Source organism: Lissotriton vulgaris, chromosome 3_1 (genome assembly GCF_964263255.1).
Source record: "Lissotriton vulgaris chromosome 3_1, aLisVul1.2, whole genome shotgun sequence".
Taxonomy (NCBI): Eukaryota; Metazoa; Chordata; class Amphibia; order Caudata; family Salamandridae; genus Lissotriton; species Lissotriton vulgaris.
Window position 1 is genome coordinate 70,387,126 of NC_141689.1, and position 22,498 is coordinate 70,409,623.

The following is a 22,498-nucleotide window of genomic DNA, read 5'->3' on the forward strand; positions in this document are numbered from 1 at the left end:
CCAGCTTTGCAACAGTGTCCTCGTCCCTGGATACTTCCTTTGTTCTGGGCAGTGTGATCTTAGTGCTTGCAGACAAACCCTAGCCATCCTGACTAGTTTTAAAGGTGGGTGGGTGTAAAGCTGCATGGGTGGGTGGCCATAAAGATGCCTGCGTGCTCTTCTTTCAGCCAGGGTGCCTACGAGAGATGGATGCTTTTATTTTAGACTAAAGCAAGAAGCCACGTCTTTATGCATCCAGGATGGTCCTACAGCCTATATGGAGAGAGTGGAAGTAGGATGAACGCCCGCAGGTGTTTACGTACACAGAGACACAGCCATGTATATACATGCATTGCATTTTAAAGTAACCCGTTTTATGGTGCAAGCCGCTCGTTTGGGTAAACTGTACTCCATGCACTTAAAGACTGAATTGCTATTGGTGCTTGCCAGGGGAAGACGTTCTTGTGCCTTTGGTTGTATTTGAAGGTTTCATTTATTGTTTGATTACCTGTAAATGATTGATCCTATTGGGACCTGATTTTAAAAATAACAAAATGAAGTAGTGAGGAGTAAATGCAGCCTGGTGCTCTGATTGGTGGAAGGCATTTTGACTAATTGTCTAATGTCAAGAGGCCAATCAGGGACTATATATGCTTTGTGCTGGCTTTAACATGTAAAGTATTCTTATACAAACTGTTTGTGGTCTGTGGAAATAATAGATTTGCCTATATAAATAACTATTTTTCCTTCTGTTCCCCAATGTCTTGTTTTTCATTTTTGTTTTAAGACAACCCAGCTTCTTCCCCATGGCAGACTCACAAGCGGGCTTTCAGCGACGAAGTCGGTCAGCTCAATAGCAGCACATTACCAGAGCCAAAGGCAGTCAATAATCTGAAGCCAAAGAACAGCCCTGTATCCAAATCTTCTGTGTGTGTCAATGGAAGCCACGTGTACGCGGAAGAGCCAGCACCAAAGACCAATCTGCATATCGCCGAGCCATCGGTTGTGTCCAGGTCAATGCAGAATATCGCCAAAAAACCAGACGAGCTCGCCAATGCGATATCTGTTGCTGCTCGTTCACCGCACCTAAAAATATCGAGTAACAGCCTTGAAAAGCTAGAAGAGTCGAAACCTGTCCCTCCAGCTCCGACCGCACATGACGAGTCCAAGGTCTCCACCAAAGTGATCACCCTCAACCATTCCAACAGCAAAGGCAAAATGGAAGACTTCCGCCCAGAAGCCAAACCTGTGCAAATTGCCACTCCATTCGCCATGTCCGTGGATGCGGCAAAGGAGAAGTCTCATGAGGAAGCCAAAAAGGAGGAAAAGAAGCCAAAAGTGGGCCTTTTTCAACATGGAAGTGGGAAAAGCGATCCGGGAAGCAAGACCTTTGTGGTGAAGACTGGGCCGATGCAGGCAAATTCAACACCAGTCTCTGTGACCCCTGATGAACGTAGCAAGTCGAGCAGCTGGTTTGGTTCAAAAGACTCCAAAGATTCTACTCAGAAACCAAGGTTAGTAGTTGATTGTATTTAATTGGCACCAAACAGTTACCTTCTTTCCTTTCCAAACTGCAAATTGTTGCCTGCAGATTTTAAAGGTGATGTTTTTCAGTGTATTCCAAAGAGTAAGTTAGTTTGCATATGGTCACAATTGGGCTTCACTTGTAGGTTAAAACCCTCTTGAAATGGGGCTCTCTGCAGCGGTAACCTTAAGAGCTTTTCAGCTTCCCTTTAATTGGTTAAATTGACTACGCATTGCTAATATCGACCCTATGTTGTGGGAACATGGTTCCGGCCAGCCTCGGTGGACGCTTAACGAGATTCTACACGGTTGTTAACCTTACGCTTTGCTGATCCAAAGCCGCCTGCACCACTAATTAGGAGTCGTTTTAAAGCGCATGTTGTGGCCTTTTAATTACTGTTGCCTCCCATTCCCTGTGGTCTTTTGCAGGGATGCTGCAATGTTTGCGTCGAGTGCCATTAGGAAGCATAATTTCATTATAGAAGGCAAAGTGCTGTCCACTTTGCGGTACAACTTATCACTGTGCGGAAATAATCCCGGTTACCGTGTTTGTCGCTTGCAGAAATGTTTGTATGTAGCATTTTCACATCGCAAAGTAATGCAGCAGAGGGACACTCATAATGAATAATAAATGCATAAATATGGATTTGCAATCTTCAATAATTCATTTGGGCTGAAACATCTAGGCGTTTTGTGTGGGGAGGGTGGTCATGAGTCTAAATTGAGTGAGTTGTTTTGGTCACTGGGGACTGTTAATGGGATAGTCGGATAAGCATGCCAAAGGAAGACTCTCACACGTTCAACTTATCGCATAGTTGCCACTCCCTGTTGCCAAATTGTAGTAATGCTAGGCCTGGTAAAAGGACAAACTGTCTGCACGTCATTAAAGAAAATGCACTCCTCCCTTGGTTATGGGGCTAATTCTACCTCATTTTAAGACCTTTGTTCCTTTGGCTGAGAGACATGAATGTTGGCTGGTTCCGGACACCGGTTCACCTTCCCCTAGCTAATCCCATCTGTTGCCAGCAGTTCGGTCTTTGTAGAAGACAAGGTCTACATCAGGTTAAGTCCATGGCTCAGGCTGTGGGTAATGTCTGCATGTTTTTTAAACCCTTCTGCACAAGAGGTCAGTATCCAAGATCTGCCTGTACATTGGAGGGAACTGAGTATACGATTCACACTGGGAATCTTCCAAACCGCAACCTTAGTTTCTTCTTCCCATTTGGGTGTAAACAGAAAAGTAATGCTTTTTAAAAGAGCGATTGCAAACTAGTCACTGCCTTCTGTTATCCCTTATTTTTTTTTAAACTCTTGTCATAATAGGATCCTAGACCTCTAGAGGGCCTTGGTTACTAGAATTGAGGACTTCTCTCCTCTCATCCAAGGTGCATTCCTCCTATTATTATTTTGGGATGTCGGTCTTTTGGTTTATTCACTCTACAGCTGCTATGATTTGTTTCTGAGAGTTGGAAATTGGAGTTTTGCCCAATTGTTATAAATACCAATTTTAAAGTGTCTTTTAAACATGTCATCTTGGATGACAGAGAACTGCTTAAAACTAAACACAGATAAAACGGAGGTCATGTTTTTAACTAACCCATTACCCCACGGCCAGAGCTCGGTTGGCTGGTTGAGTTAAATCCACCTCCTCTTCCAGCTACTTCTGCCAGGAATGTGGGCTTCAAGTTTGATAAACAGTTGTCTAACAAAGTGCAAATTGCCCATGTCTCTGGGCAGAGTTTCTGGAAGTTAAAGGCTCTACGGAGCTTCCGTCACTATCTTCCTTTGGATTGTAGGAAGACTGTGGTGCACGCATGGGTCACCTCCCAAATTGACTATGAAAACTGCCTTTATCTGGGGCTCCCTGAGTATTTGCTCAGGAGGCTGCAGATTATCCAAAACGCGGCTGCTGGGCTTGTGCGGGACGTGCCAATGTGTCAACACATAACCCCCCATTTACTGAGTCTTCATTGGGTACCAGTGAAAAGAAGAATAGAGTATAAAGCTCTCACTTTGGCCCATAGAGCAATGAATGACACTGGTCCATATTACGTGAGGCAAAGACTTCGAAAATACAGCAACAACAGAGCACTTAGATCAAATCACCAGAATCTTCTGGTCATTCTGCGATTTGCGAGGGCCAGAACCGGAGGCCGGTCCTTTTCGGTTAAAACTACCACACTGTGGAACTCTATGCCGAAACATCTAAGGAAGATCAACTCTGAATTTATGTTATGGAGAGCTTTAAAAACATGGCTCTTTGTTCTTCCCAAAACACTTTGTTCCCCGCCCCTATGCCCAGGCCAATTAGCACTACTAGCGCTGGGACACCTCCGTCGTAGGTAGCCGTGCGCTCCACAAGCTGCTTATTATTATAGCCCTCGTTTGACGTATTGGCAATCCTAAATCCATTAAATATTTGCAACCTGTCCCAAACAAAACCTTTGTGGCACATGAAGCCATTGTGACCAGCAATCCACATTTGTATTAGCCCAACATCTCTTCGCCCTTGACTTGGGATGTATGTGTATTTGTGGTACGTAAACCTAGCTAAAGATCACACAAGTGGTGGACAGGTGCATTTGCCCTGAGATACTCCGCCGGGTCCTTCACAAGGCATAAGAGTTCAACATTTCCAATGTTGATTGGGGCTGTGCGATATATCGTGTATCGACTGATCTGGCCTTTTTCCAATTTTTTTTTACAATCTGGCTATATCCTGCTTTCTGGTGGACATCTATCCACAAACTGTGGTTGTTTTATTGGCCGGTTGTGAAGTGATGCCACTTCTGGTGGACCTTCATGTGATATGACTAGTCTTGAAGATGATCAGACTGAGTGGGAGCCAATCCAGTTCCAGTACGGTTGGGTTGAAAGCCTCAAACTTCCTTAGGCTACTTTTCAGGGAGACCAGTTTGGTATCCGGTAGACCACAGTGCAGGACATTGCCTCAGTCCAGAAGCAAGACGGCTAAGGCTTGTCCTTTTGTCCTGAGCTGGTTCTTTACAAAGCACGACTGCTGCCATAATTGCCAAGGTATCTTGGAGCTCTTTGAAGGAGGCGCTGTTGTCGAAAGAGACTCAAATAGATTTTGTGCTCTGTGTCATTTAGGGGATGAATCTTGCAGGTTTCGCTTTAATTGCCAGGCCTGGAGCTTTGCTTGTTTGTTGCTGTTGGTGAACAGGAAGAGTTCTGTCGCGGTTGGAGTTTTAGGTGGATTGCTGGACATCAGAAGTTGAATGAGTTACAGAAACATTTCAGATGCTGAATATTGTGAATAGTTGTAAATATAGTTGTGCATCATCAGTATAATGATGTCTGTCGGTGGGTTCCGAGAGGTTTCGTGTAGATGCGGACGATGAGGACAGGATGCAGCCTTTGGATAATCTGGAGTAGAGTGGTGGATTCTGGAACCTCTGAGTCCCCGTTGGGACAAGCTGGTGGTAGGTAGGGAGGGAGGAGATGAAGTACTGCAGGTATGCGCAAGTGTGCGGTCTGGCTGTGGCTGTGTACCTGACAGATAGTTTTGTCCCTCCGCCCCACCTGGCCTCCAAGTGGCCCAAATACAAGTTGCGAATTCCTAAGCGCTATGAGCCGAGGACCCCCACCAAGAGGCTCCCTCGGTGTGGTGAGTTTGTGATGGTTTGTGAGGTGGGAAATTCAGGGAGGACACTGGAGAGCAGTGGAGTATGGGACTGTGGAGTAGAATGAAAATTATGGGTCTCGTGAACTGCCACACTGGTGTATGGGGTGAGATTGATGCTTCTTGTGGCCTGGGCTCTGGCTATCTGGTGTTTCGTGAGGGGAGAACGTCATGGAGGGCACCAATTGATTGCTGAGGAACCGTGGGAATTCTAATTTTGCAATTCTGCATATATTGTAAATCTAAAATGTTCTCTTTTTTTTAAGCAATCCCTCACTAACCTTTAAGTGAAGATTCTGCCTTTTTAATATCTTATTTAATAGATATTATATTCTTACATCTGATATAGATGTATGCATATTTGTTTTTTGTTGTGGTTTGTGATTTCATGGGTGAGGATTAAAGCATTTTTTTCATGGAGAGGTCGATCACTTACTCCCACCCAGACTCCTGTTTGCATGCTCTGCAACTACTTACCTTGCTTTCCAACTGTTGCTATTCTAAATCTTATATTTTTAAAAGTTCCTTAATACTTTGCATCTTTCTTTTGTCCTCTTTCTCCCCCCTTTTCTATTGACCTTTATCCGTTTTTATTTGTTATAATACCACTTCAGGCCTCTTTTCCCTTTTTAATTTGCATCTGCTAATTTTAAGTGGCATTAGCCCATAATTAGTGACTGTCATCCTCCCCTTTATCTTTACCCTCAATCTTCACATCAGATTGTGCACTGTGTTGTGATTTTGCTTCCTTGTCTAGGTTTTTCTTCCTTTGAAAAGTTTTCTCTATCCTTCCTTTATCATTTCCCATCAGCCAGCGGTCTATGGAAAGTCGTTTTTATCTTGTGCTCTACATACAGTAAAAGTGGTAGCATTTATTCTTTCCTTTCGCCCAAAATAGCGCATTAGCTTTTCCCATGTTAGGATATGCTGATCTCTCTTGTGGTTGGGTGTTCGAAGTTACATCTAGTTTTTTAAAATTACACCTGTAAGAGGACTATGGCGTGAAACGCCCTTGGACATGGCTACTTGCCGTGTACTTACTGTGGGATGAGGGGAAGACTGAATGCCTGGTTCTCTTGTAAGATCTTATTTCCTGCTTACTTGTGTCAATGTTCAACACCTTCTCACTCCCTAGACTCTCTCCTTGCACCGTTCATCTGCAGCCTGGGGGCGGGGACCTTTTATTCATATTTAGGGGGCGGGGACTTTTTTTACTAGGTAGAGGCCATGGACGCATCCCTTTCTCCTGACTAGCTTTCTCAAAATGCTCAATCTCTCCCTGATGCCACATATTAAGACCTTGCTGAAATAATTTTGCATTTTTATTGAGAAATATAACCTTTACCATTTGAACACTGAGATGCATAGCTAACCCACCATGGGAGGTAGATCCTTCTCCCACCTCGCAGCTAAAACCTGGAACTCACTCCCCACTCACCTTCGTCTCACTCAGAACCACCTAGCATTCAGAAAGCAACTTAAAACATGGATATTTGACAAGTAATTCCCCTCCCTTCTCCCAGCGCCTTGAGACCCTTCGGGTATGTAGCGCGCTATACAAATTTCCTGACTTGACTTGACTTTGTCCAGGTTCAAGCTATACCGGTCCTAGGATGCTTGTTGCCAGTCCAGGGAGGCCCTGGCAGTTCGGACTGGACCGTTCGCACCGGAATCAGGGTGAAGACTGATTTGCATATGACTGGGTCTAAACTGGAATGGTGTGGTGAGCAATAAAACAATGAATTTAGACCCAGATTTCTGTACTGGGGTGAGTGTTTGACATTGTTCAGAATTCCGTCCATCAGTTGTTCATTTTGCAGGTTCACGCTATAGAAATACCATATACATACATTCCTCTTTAGGTCTTGACTCTACCAGGGTGTCGGTGCTTATTTTAAGAGCTGATGATGGTTTGACATTATCATCCAGTATAATACAAAGTGGTCCGATGCCATTATATCGTCCATGCTTTATCTTATGGAAAGGGTTGGTATCTGTTAATATCACCAAAATGCTAAACATTTAAAACGAGGATACATTTTTTTTTAAAAATGCCCATAACCTCTTCACGGACATGGACACTGAAGAATAGTCTTTGGTTTTGCATTTCATTTATCATAGTGGCATTTGAGCCCATGGAGCGATCATGACTACCACACAATCATCTGATTGCCTGATATGGTCCGGTATATTGTGTTTCAGTCCTTGCTGTCTTAGTCCAAGGAACAACCTGTTCATCTGATAGACACCTAGCCGCTGATTCCTTACTTTTGAATTTCCCAGGCATCAAACTGGATCAGGAAAAAATTTCTTTGAGCAATACCTCTGCATGCTGGTAGGTGGCGTTGGTCAGGTCTGGCCGACTTTTTCTGCACCATTGTGATGTCCGTGTCACCCATACAGAACCCAGCTCTGCGCGTGGACATTAATTATTTTTTTCCTGAGCCAGCCAACGCAGAGCTGTGAAGAGAGCTACCCCCTGTCGCTTTTTGATGGGCTTTTTAAAATGTTTTGTCAATCTCCCTTGTCCGCCCCCCCCCCCCCCCCCCCTTGTTGGTGTGTAGGCTTTGCCATCATGTCTAAAAGGACTTCTGGTTTCAAAATAAGTTGCACCTGTCACCGAGCCATGTCAGCGACTGACCCACACTTGGTTTTCTTCTGGGGCGTCGATTGCTACCATGACTCCCAAGTCATGCTCTGACTGCCAGGCCATGGCTCCAAAATCTTTGAGGGATCGGTTCTTTTTTTTTTTTTTTTTTAATTTTTGAAAACCTTTATTGTGCATGTAAAAGGAAACCAATACGGGCCTACAACCATCAGGCCGGCCACGATACTTTTGAGCACAGGTGCTAGCAATTCGGTCCCCCAGCGGCATCAGGTGGAATAGCAACAATTAACAACAGTTACACTGGAAAAGTCATGTCGCCAAGGAAAAGGAGCAATGAAGGTTAAGTTTTAAAGTTTTTCCGATCAAATAGAAATCAATGAAGAATAGGTGCAAGGAGAACTGAGTCCGTACAGTAGTTCCTCAACATGAGTAGGCAGCATAAATAATAGCAGCAGTTGAGGGATCGGTTCTTAAAGTTGCTTGCGGCCCAGCACTCAACACCATGTCCTTCTCCTCAGGGGTCTCGTTCGTGGTCCCAGTCGAGAGGAAGGTCCGGGCAAAGCTCCAGGAGTCCTAAGTTTTCGTCCTCCCACTCGTAAGTGTGTTTAGACACTTCCCCATCTGTCGGTCGACGCAACAGGTCGTCTCCGCGTTCTGGGCCTCATTCGTCTGAACCTGTGCCTAAGTCAGCTCTGTGCTTCCCCGTCTTTCCAGGTGCCTGTGTTACCCCCGGCCAGCTTACAGAATTATATAACTCCATGTGCCTCCTATTTGGGCGGCTGACTCTCCCAGTGCTCGATCAGGCCCTAAAGGTTCAAAGGGGGCTTCATCGGGTTCCGCACTGGCAGCTCTGGCACAGAGGAAACCCCCGTCCCCCACCCCCTCCATGGATCCAGGCAAACGTTGGTCGAGCCAATGTGACCATCCCTGGTGCCGACACAGACTCCCAACGCCGCTGATGCCCCCCCCCCCCTTCGATGGCAGTCATCTCTTCGGAGACGAGGCAGACACAGTCTTGCATCACTTTAAGGACTCATGGGCTACAGCCAAGTCCTTGAGCCTCTCAGTGGCCACACGCCCTGTCTACCTTTTCGTCCCTTTCATGGCTACAGAAGACTTTCAGCCACGCCTTCCATAAGACCGCCCAAGTTCAGCAACCTACGCACTGTCCGAGGTGTGGCACGTTTCAAACCCATTGGGCGGGCAGCGAGTGGTTGGGTTCAAGACCCCCCACCCCAAAACCTCCTGCAGCTTCAGCCTCCAAACCTTTCTAGTCTTGCCCTTCCTGATCATGGGTGGCCAGTTGGTGGCAGGATCAGCCATCCCCTCCACCGCTGTCAGAACATCACTTCAGACAGGTGGGTTCACCATGTGGTCCAATGGGGCTACTCCCGCCCCTTCAAAACTACTCCTCCCTCCCTGGACAACTTTTGACCAGCCGATGGAAGATCACCCGGCTTTGCTTCAGGAGGTACTCAGGACTCTCTTGGCCAAGGGAGCCACAGTGAGGGTTCCGGCGTCCAAAGTAGGCTGTGGTTGTTGTTCCGCTACTTTCTGGTCCTGAAAAAGGGCAAAGGTCTTCACCCTATTCTAGATCTGTGAGGCCTCAACTACTTCCTCAAAAAGGAAAAGTTCAAGATGCTCACTCTGGCTCAGGTCTTGTCTGCCCTGGACCCAGGAGACTGGATGGTAGTGTTGGACTTGCAGGACAGCTATTTTCACATTCCTGTCCTACCTGCAATTTACAGTAGGCCACGAGCATTTTCAGTTCACCGTGCACCACTTTGTCTTTACCAGCATACTTGGGTGTTTACCTAGGTGATGGCGGTGGTCGCAGCTCATTTGTGCAGATATCTTCTCCTATTGAGCATCTATCCTGCTATCAGGCTTCCCCTTGGGAAGGATCTTCTGTTGCAGCATCTCCACCTCCATCTGAACGCGCCTTCTTTTTTTGTTTTTTTTACTTTTTATTAAACATTTGTCAGTATCAATATACAGCATCCTAATAGACAGTAGTCGTTGGTACATCAATCTCTCCGTATTACACATTCTGCAACATATAAGCTTATGTAACATATTCAGTCGCTCGGATCTGGTTCCTATCCATAGACACCCACTGGTCTCCACCCCCTCCCGTTATAAGCCTCGGGTATCTCCCAGTTGCCTCTGAATGCTTGGGGCACCCCCTGCTTTCACATACTGTCTTTTCGGCCGCACTGCACCAATCCATATTTTTATTCCATTGTTTCACTATCGGTGATTGTGTGGCTCCACAGGCCCGGCAATATTCCTTTTTGCCACCATTGCCACCACTAGCAGCCAGATTCGTTGGTATTTAGGCCACGCCTCTTCTCCCGATATACATAACGCATGCCACTTGGCATCAGTAGGAACTTCCTGTCCCACCACTTTCGACATTATCCGCGTCACCCCCGTCAATACCGCTGTATGATCGGGCATTCCCATATAATATGAAAGAAGGTACCCCTCTGATCACACCCCCTCTGACCATTTTCCGCGGATATGTGCCCCAGCTTGAACATGAGCACACTGGTGGAGTATGACCTGTGTTGGATTCGCAGTTGGACAAGCCTAAACCGTGCCCTGATCGCCACCTCTCTAGGGCTTTGCACCACCTCCACCCAGTCGTCGTCTTCAAGCAAGCCCACATAAGATGATTCCCAGGTCTCCCGTAGCCTCACGAGGAGGTCCGGGGTGCATGAGAGTGCTTTTTAGGTCTCGTAGCGAACACAGCGCGTCAGCGCTGTGTCTCCGCTAGAGATCTTTTGTTAGCGACTGTGCTTCCCAGGAGACAGTTTCGGCCACGCGCATCCTTCGAGCCGATTTGTAACTGGAACGCGCGCTGTGGCCAGGCGCTGTCTCCTGGGAAGCGCAAGCACCACACACGCATGCGCATACACACACACAAGCGCCCATGCACGCACGCACATACATACATACATACAGAGACACCACCCCTGACACATACACACACACGCACACACACAAGTGCACCAAGGCCCCCCCTCCCCCTCCCCCGCCGTCACCGTCGCATACACACACGAGCATACACGCATACATGCACACACACACACACAAGTGCACCAAGCCCCTCCAGCCTTTTGAAACTTACCTGGGCAATGTCGGGGACTCTTCTCTCAGCACGCGGCGCCCAACCTCCTGCTAGTGCGGCCCCGGGTCTCCACACCGCTCACAGGAGCCCCGGGCCGCGAGACGCATCGACTCCGCCTGCCTCCTCTTCCGGTCTGGACGTGGACCCGCCCCCGTCCCCGGCGACCGTGCCTGACTTCCGGGGCGGCCTCCGTGAGCAAAACTCATCACAAATATTTACAAAGACCCTAATCTATGGCATTTAAAAACGAAACATCTTGCAATCAAGGACTATTGTTTTTTACATTAAAAATTAATTATTAAATGACTTTGCCAGAAAAGATGTCGAAACTATTTAGCACATGCTTGATTATTTTTCTATTGGGACATGCCCTGCGGTCCTTTTCAAACTCTTGAGCATATAGTGGTAATCCTGAACTGTACTATTTAGACAGTAATAAATTATTGCTCATAAAAGCGTAATACATCAGTCATGAGAACACACCGTAGGCACTGCAAATACTTGTCTCAGCAGATATGTAAATTCTTCCTGGAATAAATCCTGCACAATTTTAACGTTGAGAAATAGGCGCCGTGTTTATGACGAAACGAGTGGTTGAATGATGCGCAGAGTGCTGTTATCATTGTTTCTTCCAATTGATTGTATTTGTGTGTGGCACTCCCATGAGGTGCATAAGCCATGCAGCCCTCTGAGACTTTCCCTCAACTGGAAAAGATCATCACCAACTTAGTGTTGAAAAAAGTTTATCCTTCCATGCAAATATGGAGGTGACCTTGAATGACCTGAAAGCACTGAATTCATTCACAAACCATAGTAAGCCCACACCTCTGCACGTCGTACTGCTGCTCTATGTGGGAGAGTTTTCAGAATTCTAATGTGCTTTACTCCCATTAGAGCTCTGCATTGAGAAAGGCCGCAACCTGAGCAAATGTTCCCTGTTGGGGAAACTCCTTTACCATGAGCAAAACATTTTGCCTGTGGAGAAACCCATTCCCTCGCAGCCGCACAAAGTCTGCAGAAATTCAGTTTCTTCGCCCTCCCTAGAAGTGAATTCATGCCCGCTCTTTGGGACCAATCTGACAATTTCCAAGGTCCCAAGGGGTTTGCCAGTAGCCACAACCTCACAAGTTTGTGGGTGTTTATGTATCCTCATTGCAAACCATGGCTTGATCCGCGGACTCCAAACCCTCACTTAGGGTTTACCACTGTATAATTGCACTTGGCGAGGCTTTTGTTAGCGACTGTGCTTCCCAGGAGACAGTTTCGGCCACGCGCATCCTTCGAGCCGATTTGTAACTGGAACGCGCGCTGTGGCCAGGCGCTGTCTCCTGGGAAGCGCAAGCACCACACACGCATGCGCATACACACACACAAGCGCCCATGCACGCACGCACATACATACATACATACAGAGACACCCCCCCCTGACACATACACACGCACACACACAAGTGCACCGAGGCCCCCCTCCCCCTCCCCCAGTGTCACCGTCGCATACACACACGAGCATACACGCACACACAAACATAGCCACGCACTGATACACACCCCCCCAATTCAATTCAAATGTTCCTTATTCGGCCAAGATAATGATCATAAAAGCACATAAATGCAGAAAAATCATTACAAAATACAGTATAAAAAAACTATGCCAAGCAAAACAAAAAACTCTAACTTAAATACTACGAGACCTATTGCATTGCAAATGCTTGTTCTGGGATTGGATCCAATAATAATCTGTCCTCAAGCAGACTGTATTCAGGTATATGCTCCTCCTCCTTAAGGTGTCTTCCCAGTGCGTGTTTCAACTGCAAGTACCTATAATGTTCTTTATCCACTAATTGCTAGTCTTTCTGTAGTTCAGGGAACGTGAGCATGGCCTGTCTCCGCCATACATCTCCTAGGCGCACTAGATCTATCAGTTTCCATTTACCGAAACCCTGTAGCCTACCTACTTCCTGTAGTGTATCACTGTCCCATAGGGGGTCTGTTCAGTCAGTCTATTGGCCCAGCCCAAAAATCGATTGGCTTTCGTCCACACACTTACTACTATCTGTGTATGGAATGGCATGTCGTCTTTCTTCCCTCGTCTATATAGCGCCCTTTGGTGTCCTCCGGCTGCCATTGCCCAGTGGTACACTCTGTATGCCGGGTCGTTCCTATCCGTAAACACCCAGTCATTAATTACCATTAAGTGCGAGGCCCAGTAGTACATTTGTAGATCAGGGATGGCCAGACTGCCCTCATAAACTCCTTTCTGTAATTTGGCTAATGCAATTCTCGCACCCCCACCATCCCACAGTAGTGTTCTTAATTTGCTATCTAAGTCTTTAAAGAATTGGTCAGGTATCGGACAGGGGGTGTTTTGCACAACATATAGTATTCGTGGTAAGGACATCATCTTGAAGAGTATAGCTCTCTCCATAAGCGATATCAGCAGTTTTCTCCAGTGGGCGACGTCTCTCCGCAAGCTTTCCAATTGAAGTAGTATATTTCCTGACAGAAATACCCCATCTGTTTTGGCTATTTGTATACCAAAATACTTAAAACTATCTCTAACCTGTAACTTGGTGTCCGCACCGAGCATTTGGGTGAACTGGCCTTCTTGTGTGAAGATTGAGCTGCAGCAGATGATGGCATTCGACCTTCCTGACAAAGTTTGTAATGTTATTTTGGTGGCCAGGCGGCCCTCCACCAAGACAGTGTATGCCTGCCGGTGGAACAAATTTGTAAAATATTGTACAGAAAAGTCTATTGTTCCTCTTTCTGCTTCCCCCCTTGTACATATGTGTTCACCTTCCCATTTCATTATGCCTCATTGGGACCTTTAATTTGGTTCTTACCTTCCTGATGCATGCTTTATTCGAACCTCTGCACAGCTGCCCCCTCCAGCTGCTTACCATCAATCAGTTTTTTTTAGTGGCGATCACATCTGCCAGGAGGGTGAGTGAACTGCATGCATTGTAATCCAAACCTCCTTACCGGACAATATTCTGACAAATTGGTTCTTCACAGGAGGGTGTCTTCCTCCCAAAAGTGTTAACACCATTCCATGTAGGGCAATCTGTCTCCTTGCCCACTTTCTCACTTCTCCGCACCTCTCTAAAGCAGAGGAGCAACTCCACCGTCTGGACCCAAAAAGAGCATAGTCGTCCTACCTTGACCACATTAAAGGGTTCCGGGTGGATGACCAACTCTTTGTGGGATACGTTGGTACGAAGAAAGGTTGTGCGTGCAGAAGAGGACTATCTCGCAATTGGTTATTCTCTGCATCCAAACGTGTTGCGCTCTAGCCGAAAATCAGCCTCCTGAAGGCTTATGGCCTCATTCTACCAGAGCTAAGGCTACTACCACGGCGTTGCAACGTGGAATTCCAGTCCTCGACATTTGTCAGACAACAACGTGGGCATCCCTGAATAAGTTTGCCAACCGCTACTGCCTGGACAGTCCAGTCCGCAGGGATGGCCTTTTTGGCTGATCTGTCATGCAGGACTTCTGATCTGAACTTGTCAGCAGCCCCTCCTCCAGGGATGGTATTGCTAGGGTATCTATTCAAAGGTTAAGAATCTGCAGCTGGATGTCTCTGCCAGATTGACTAGTTACTTACTTTTGGCAATCATTATCTGGTAGAGACATGATCTACCCGCAGATTCCTTACCCACTCAACCATCCTCCCCACTCTGCTGACAAGTTTCTAGGGTCAGGGCTGATTTCAGGTTTGACACACCAATGTTGCTGCACTTCATGGCTCCGCGCTTCAGGCGTGGAAAGTAGTGAAAGGTAACTAACGTTGGGGCACTGAGGTGGTACCTATATGGGTGAAGCGGACGTCACAACTGCGCAGACGATGCCACATGGAGCAAACAGATGCCACCTACCGGCGCGCAGGGGTATTGCTCAAAGAAATATCTTCTGAATCCAGTCATATGCCTAGGAAATTCAAAGGTAAGGAATCCGTGGCTAGAACAGGTCTCTACTTGATAAGGCGTAACCAAAGGTAAGTCACTTGTACTTCAGGACTCTGGATTCAATGAAGGTACTTTAGCCAGCCACAGCCACTACTTAGGTGCTTCAAAAGCGTTAATGTAAGCTCTAAATTGCAGTAATCCAGAACAATAAGCAAGCTCGACCCTCTTGGGCAGTTTGAGGTAGATTTCTCTCCAGCTGAATCTGGGGGGTAAAGTGGTTTGATGATTTTTGTAGAACAGTTTCCCATGGAGTGGCTAAAAAGGCATGATTTTTACAGGCAATTCTGAATCATTTCTATCCAAATAATTGTCCAAAATAAAACACACTTGCTGAGGTCTAATTGTACTTTCCAAAGGATTCAGCCATTTGGTCCTTTGTATTAGCTCAGGGAGAAGTTTTATGGCCCCCCAGAAGAAGTGTCCTGTAAGCCTATCTTCTGCCTCTGATACCAGCTGGGTGTGTTAGATGGCCCTTCACTCAGCTCCATAGACGCCTTTGTGAGCCAAAGCTTGTGTTTCTTGCAATATGTGAAATGCAGGTGATACAACAAAAGCAACCCTCAAAGTCTGCTTTCAGCCATAGCACAGTAAATGTATCCCTGTTGCTGTGCTTTTCTAGACAAGTTGGACCATAGGGAGGTGCGAGTTGTGTGGAAAGGGGGGCTGCAACAGAGCATGGGCGGTGATATTTACGTGGATGAAGCGGCACATGAGGGAGAGAGAACTAGAAAACTCATGCGTACTCGTGGATTGATGAATGAAAAATAGAAAAGCAAGTCCTTAAAAGAGAGCAGTAGAAGGATATAAGTCTGCCATTAAAAATTATTGTCGGGTGGCTTTGCCCCAGGTGAAGGACAAATACAAGACGAGGAAGATAAGCCATTGAATAAGAAGCAAGCAATTGAGAGTGAAAAAGCCCGCTAAGGATAAGCTATGGGTGGGATGTAGGAACACGAAGTTTACGGTAGGTCTTCTGCAAGCAGACAGCTTATGTCGTCTTGTAGGCCTTAAAATGCCATCAAAGGTTTGATGTTTAGAGCAGAACAACAATTTTAAATATTCTGCTAGGATATCTTTGTTGTTACTCCTTTGATACCATTTAGCCATTAAAAATATGTGCCAGAAAACCAAATAAATTGATTAATGCCATTCTATCCCAGGGCCCTGCTGTCTTATGCCAGCATGCAAGGACTTGCCAGTTTTGACAGCCCCAGTCTAACAAGCATTGAGAACAAGTAGGTCTGGCTTTAATGGGCCAGTACACAACCCCTGAGTGCACAAATGTGCGCAAGCTGTTTGTGCCTTGTCACAGTGTAACTTTCTGCAAGGGACCACAAGCCTAGGGGATACAAAGACAGGTTGCACAGCAACGAAGAACAAATAATGCTCACACATTTGTAAACCACTGTTTTGGTATAAGTTTGCACTTTAGATTAAGATCTATTTTCTTTGCTAGTGCTTGTTTGTTGTATCTGATCCAGACAACCTAAGTCCAAAGGACCCAGACGTGAGTCAAGTGCTTGCTGTACCAGACAGCTCAAGCAGTACTTCAATGATGAGGTCTAACGGGTCATACTAGTCTGGGATTTGCATGTGTCCCCTATCCAGAGGGGACATGGCCTAGCAGTTTGGGCTGGACTATCCTTTTTGAATCCTGACAAATGCTGATCTTCATAGGTTTTTCTGTTGAATGTAGTGGGACAGTGGTGGAAATGACTGACAGTTATGATCAGTGGCTGGGATTAATTGAAGCACTCCACTCATCAGTTTTTTCCAGTGTTTATAACTGTGATGACTGTGGTTGCCACTGCTGTTACTGCCTTGTAGACTGTTGTCACTCCAGGGGCTGTTGCAGCTGTCGCTGTGGTACCCTCTGTGCTTGGAGCAGTTGTTGTGGTGGGTGTGTTTATACTCCGGTGGCTGTATGCTGTAGTGGTAGCTCTGGTAGCTCTGGTTGAGCCTGTGGTCCCTGCTTAAGTCCATTTTGATGTGACTTCTGCTCTCTTCACTTTTGTAGCAGTTGCTGCTGCTATCGCGGCTGCTATTGACGCTTCTTTAGTGGTACTGTTGCTGATGTCACAGATGTGTCCCTGCCACAGTGGCTGCCTTTGTTGCTGCACTCGCTGCCTTGGAGGTAGGTGTGGTTTCTGCTGTAATTCCCACTGTATAGTTGTGGTTGCTGATGCTGACTCTGCTGTGGTGGCTGCTGTAGTTAACTGCTGAGGTCAATGCTTTGATTACGGCTGTGCTAGAAACTGTCACTCAGTGGTCTCTTCTGTGCTTTAAACGATTGTTGCTACTGTGGTAGTTGCTGTGGTTGCAGAATGCGGCTAGTATTGTGGTTCCTGTTGCTGCTCTGTTCCCTACAGTGGTTGAAGCGATTGTGGTTGCTGTTTTTGCTGTAATGGTGGTAGCTGTGGTTGCCGCTGTGGTCACTGCTTTGTAGCCTGTCTTGGTAGAAGCTTTTGTCACTTCTGTGGTCAATGCGATTGTAATGGGAACAACTTGGGTCTGATGTGCTTGCAGCTAGTGTTGCTGCTGTGAGATTGGCTGTGGTTGTAGATGTTGCTATTGTTGTCCCTTCTAGCTGTCTGGTGGTGGTGTTGCTGCTGTTCCTGAAGTGGTGGCAGCTGTGACCATTGTGGTACCTGCTGTGGTTACTGCAGTTGTCTGCACTGTGCTGATAGTTGTTGTTCTCCCTGCCTCAGCAGCAGCTGTGCTTGCTGCTTTGATCCGGATATCACAACAGTTGCTTTTTCCTCTTTGGTCTCTGATGCTTAAGTACATGGGCTTGCTGTTGCAGTGCCTGCCATAGGCTGCATGCTGATGTCACGGGGAGCTCCCGCTGCTGCATTGTTGGCAGGGAAGCGTTGCAATGTGAGATAGTTTCGCTCCCACACCTATGCAAAATCTCGATACGAATGCGTAACTTCTCAAATTGATACTAAAATCCTTTCTCTTTACTCTTTCTCCTACAATGAGAGTTCTGGCAGGCACTGAACCGCCTCCAGCCAGACCTAAGGAGCACCATAGCCAGGGGTTGTTTACAGTACTCCAGTAGGTGAAGCCCTAAAAACAGGCCAGTTTCCTCCATCCGCATTGTAAAACCATAGCATGGTGAGTCAATTTTATACCACCTCATGGGCACATTTACGACCTGTTCTTGATTATAAATGCTGGCGGAGGTGCAGAATGTGCCTAGCAGATTCCCTCCTGCTTCCAGGCACTCTGAACCAGCAGGCAGGACTTAGGCTTGGGTGTAAACGGACACTGTGCCATAGAAATGCTTATTCATTTGCATCTCTTAATCATGCCAGGTTTTGGTGACTACTGCTTAGTTTAAAAAAAAAAAGAACCTCCGGTTTCGCATGATGTTAACATTGTTAAAAGACATATCCACCTTTTTAATACTAAATAATGTAGCTTATATGTCACATGCAATTAGGTGCAATAGCATGTCCTATCTTTCTACTATCAGTTTAAATTCTGGGAAACCCAGCCAATTTTTAGTAAGTATTTTAATGACGGAATGTACAGTTTTGAAAAAGTCATTAGTTTCACCTGTGCAGGTAAGATAATGGACTTAAGCGCACATTGTGCCTGGTCTGCAGGTTGGATATTAGAAACTTGGCCAGCTTGGCCTGACCTTTCTTCATTCGACGGTCAGCGGTCCAGTTTCAATGAAGTAGTTGCTTGCAGAAAGGTTCATTGTAAAGCCCTTTGCCAGTAGCTCCTTGTGAAAAATGAATGGTCAGTGCAGGGACTGGTTCTTTCTGTCCAGAGCTCATGCATTTCTTCCTTCAGAAAGAGAATTTGGTGAATTAAATAAACCACCTGATGCAACTAAGGGCCTCTGGATCCCTTTCTCTCTTCATGAAACAGCCCATCGTCTTCGTCATCAGCTTGTGAATATCTCTAGGAGATCATTCGATGGTTGACTTTCCATGGCTGCCCTTCAAAGCCCCTCAGCCTCCCGCCACCAGATCATGGAGACCGGTAGACCAGTGTCACTACCTGTCCACTGTTGTCGTTCACGCCCACAGACGGCTGCCAGCCAGGCCAGCAGTACAATCGGCACATGGAGGCGGCTGAGATCTGCCTGTACGCCTAAATCTTTTTAAATGCCACAGAAGTCTGCTACCAAGAGACCGTTCAGCCAGTGTCACTGCCGGTCCACTGTTGTCCATCAAGCCCCACAGATGTCTGTCCTCTAGGGAGAGGGAACAGCAGCCGAGGGCCCCCTCCCCCCACCTTAACTGGTGCTGTAGAGCTACAGGTGTAGTTAGGCTGAGTATGAGGTCAAGAGGCCTCCAAAGCTCTAGGACTCATCCAGAGCTTGTGGCTCTGGCCTAAATGAAGTAACCAAGTGGGAGAGATGCTGAAATGACTGCTTTGCAAGAGAATTCCAAGGTTGTATGTAGTTTTATTGAACACTGATAACTATGCCCCGCCTTTCTAAGGTTAACTTGGAAATTAAAAACATCCTACTCTTTGACTGCTCTGTGATGAGAGGACATCACAGGACAGCCAGCTGTCACAATACATCTTCCACTCCACAAAGAGAGAGATAGAAGCTATGTGCTCATATTGAGATCACTGATATAACAAACTCCTCTTTAACACTCGGTCCAATGGAACTTGTAGCCGAGAACTGAATATGAACAACGTAAAACACTGCCGCCATTATAAAATATGAAGCAACACAAAATACAACACATTAATGGGCAAGGTCTTTCCAAATGCATAACCTTAGGGAGCATTGTATATAGTGAGTCAGGTTTATGGGCAGTCTGAAATTTGTAACTGCTCTTCACAGAACTGCTGCCTCCTTACCCATCAGCCTCTGATATTTACCATATCCTTTTGCAAATAATGCTTATTTAGTTCTTTCTTAAAGTTTGCCAACATACAACCACTGTCCGCCTTCTACTCCTACTGCCACAAACATCTCGCACGCACAGTGTCTTCGCTCCAGTTCTTTGACCAGCACTCTTCACTCTCCACACACTTTCCATTCTTTTAGCTCTAATCCATCTTAGTCATTTACTGGCATAACCACCTGCATTTACATTCGTCTCACTCCACACATCACCCACCTTAATGTCCTCCATTTTCATTATACTCATCCACAATAGACTTTTTTTATTTTAAATAATAAACTTCATTTTTAAGACACTTTCCTGCCTCTTGTTAATTTGAACTGTATTTTTCCTTTGGCCACATGTGAGGTGATCGATAAGCCCACCCTAACCCTTCTACAGCTTCGGCCCCATCTCTCCGACTCCTGGAGGCGCTTTGATCGCACTCTGGCAATACCCAACTAAGTCTACCATGACAAAAATTTGTTTTCAGTTTTCTTAAGTAAGTAAAGACCTTGGCAGTGAATTGCATTGTTGACATTGTGTTAAAATAGTAAAAAATCCAATACATTCTTGAAAGAAATCTGTAGTTTATTGCAGCACAGCTTAAGACATCCAAAAGAGTTGGAGGACAGATGTAACTGCCTCAACCCAGTGTAATGCTACATTAAGAGAATTCCGAAAGAACATAGAATGTACATAGAACATAAACAGGTTGCATGCAAGTAAAGAGGTATAACCAGCTAATTATACAGTACACTAAATGGAGATGTAACACATCTCCCATATCAAAACAAAACCGGATATAACAACTTATACAAAGTCCTTAAAACTTTTGGGAGCATTTCTGATGCGGCTCAGGGGTTAGAGGCGGCAGACCCAGAAGCTGAGATCGGCCCTGGACCTGGGTTCAATTCCCCGCCTCGGCGGGTCTTGGGCTAAAAATTCCACGGTCTCGATAATTCTCGCTCCGGTGCCTTCTCGACTCACGGGTTCACGCTCTGCGACTCTGGGCAATAGCTTGCTTAATCTCCACAACGGCCCCTCGCGGCGGGATGCCTGGCTTTCACCTTGTGGATACCCTGCCGGGGCCTCTCACAGGGGAATACCAGGACGGGTTCCCTAGGCAAGCTCCAGGATGCCCTTTGTGGTGACAGGTCGCGCTATATAAGTATACCTACATTTACACATTTACATGCGAGTATCAGATTTAACTCTTGATGCAACAATCATGAATTTGATCATTGTATTGATTACTCTTTTGATGAACAGCATCATTATGTGTGACATCACATGTGGTTGATTAACCAGGACATTTGGCAACTTTCCTAGAATTCCAAACCGTACCATCCTGAGTAATTATGCTGTTTTTGAAAACTCTTTTTATTTGTATAGGTTTCCCATATTTATTTGAACCTTTACCTAGAAAAGCTGATCTTAATATTCTCACCCAATCACCAACATTGAATCCATGTTATTTTCTCCCCATTTGTTGTCATACCAAATTTTAGTATTATTCTGTTTATACTCCACTCTCCTAGCGGTATTATGAACACACCTTTCTTTAAACCACCAGGGACACACATCTGATGCCGGATTCCTACCTTTTAGTAATTTAAAGGGACTGATATCAGTCGGGGAATGTGGGGTAATGCGATAGACCCATGAGTGTTCCCTAAGAGCACTTAACCAATTACCTTTTTGTTTTATAGCATCAATGACAACGTTTTTGAGAACACGGTTAAAGCGCTCAACCTGACCGTTTTCATGTGGTTCATACAGTGAGGTAAACCTATGAGTAATGGTAATGTTACAAGATTTGAGAACATTTTCCATGTCCTTGGAAATTAGTTGCACTCCATTATCTGAAATCAAAACAGAAGGACCTCCTTCTCTTGCAAAAACGTCCTTAAAAAATGAATAGCAGTATTGGTGGTTGCTTGTGGCACAAACTTAACTTCAGGCCATTTAGAGTGGTAACCAATGATGACCAAAGCAAAACGTGAATTTTCAGGTAACCTATTGAACGGTCCAGAAATATCAAAGGCCACTTTTTTCCATGGCTCTTCTGGCCACTCAACTGTTTTAAGGGGAGGAACATGCGTTTCTAACATTTTGTCACTTGAACAACACTCATGACATTCTCTGACTGTTCTATCAATGAACCTGTCCATGCCAGGCAGGGGCAGCTCTAGGCTCATGGCGGCCCTGGGCAGGTAGGGTAGGTAGGGGGCCCCGGAAGAGGCGCCGAGGCCAGTGAAGAGGGGGGTCAGGGTGTTTGGAAGTGGATCAGAGCCGGAGGCCGCCAAATCCCTGCCACTGGGGCCGCCACGCAAATATGTATCCATCCTCAGAGGATTATTATATTAAGGATATATACTGGCGTGGCGGCCCCTTGGGTTTGGCGGCCTTGTGCAGGTGCACAGCTTGCACATGCCTAAGGCCGGCCCTGTGCCAGGCCACCAAAAATAAGTTCTGATTAATCTCTTCATTGCTGAAATACCAGGATGTGTCGTATGTGCCAACTTGAGGATTACATCTTGAATCCCTTCCGGAGGAATGCACTTACCTGCTTTGAAAATCAATTCTCCCTAACAAAACAATTCATCTGCCACATTGTAAAAGGACAACAAATCCACCCTAACATTACACTTCTTTGCCATCCTTCTTTTACAAACCTTTTGAGACTACACCATCTGTCATATTTGTTTTGACATTCCTTCCATTTTTTCACTGTGATATCTTGGTATTGTGAAGGCATGACATCACTAATACCCAGAGCAA

General features: G+C 46.0%; 1 protein-coding gene across 1 annotated transcript in view; it reads left to right on the forward strand.

The window, feature by feature from the left end:
• RAB11FIP5 (RAB11 family interacting protein 5) overlaps positions 1–22,498 on the forward strand; it is a 308,395-nt gene that overhangs the window by 170,363 nt on the left and 115,534 nt on the right. The window contains exon 3 of the mRNA XM_086960102.1: positions 767–1,493. Within this exon, the coding sequence (XP_086816228.1) occupies positions 767–1,493 (727 nt within the window). The remainder of the gene's footprint in view (positions 1–766; positions 1,494–22,498) is intronic.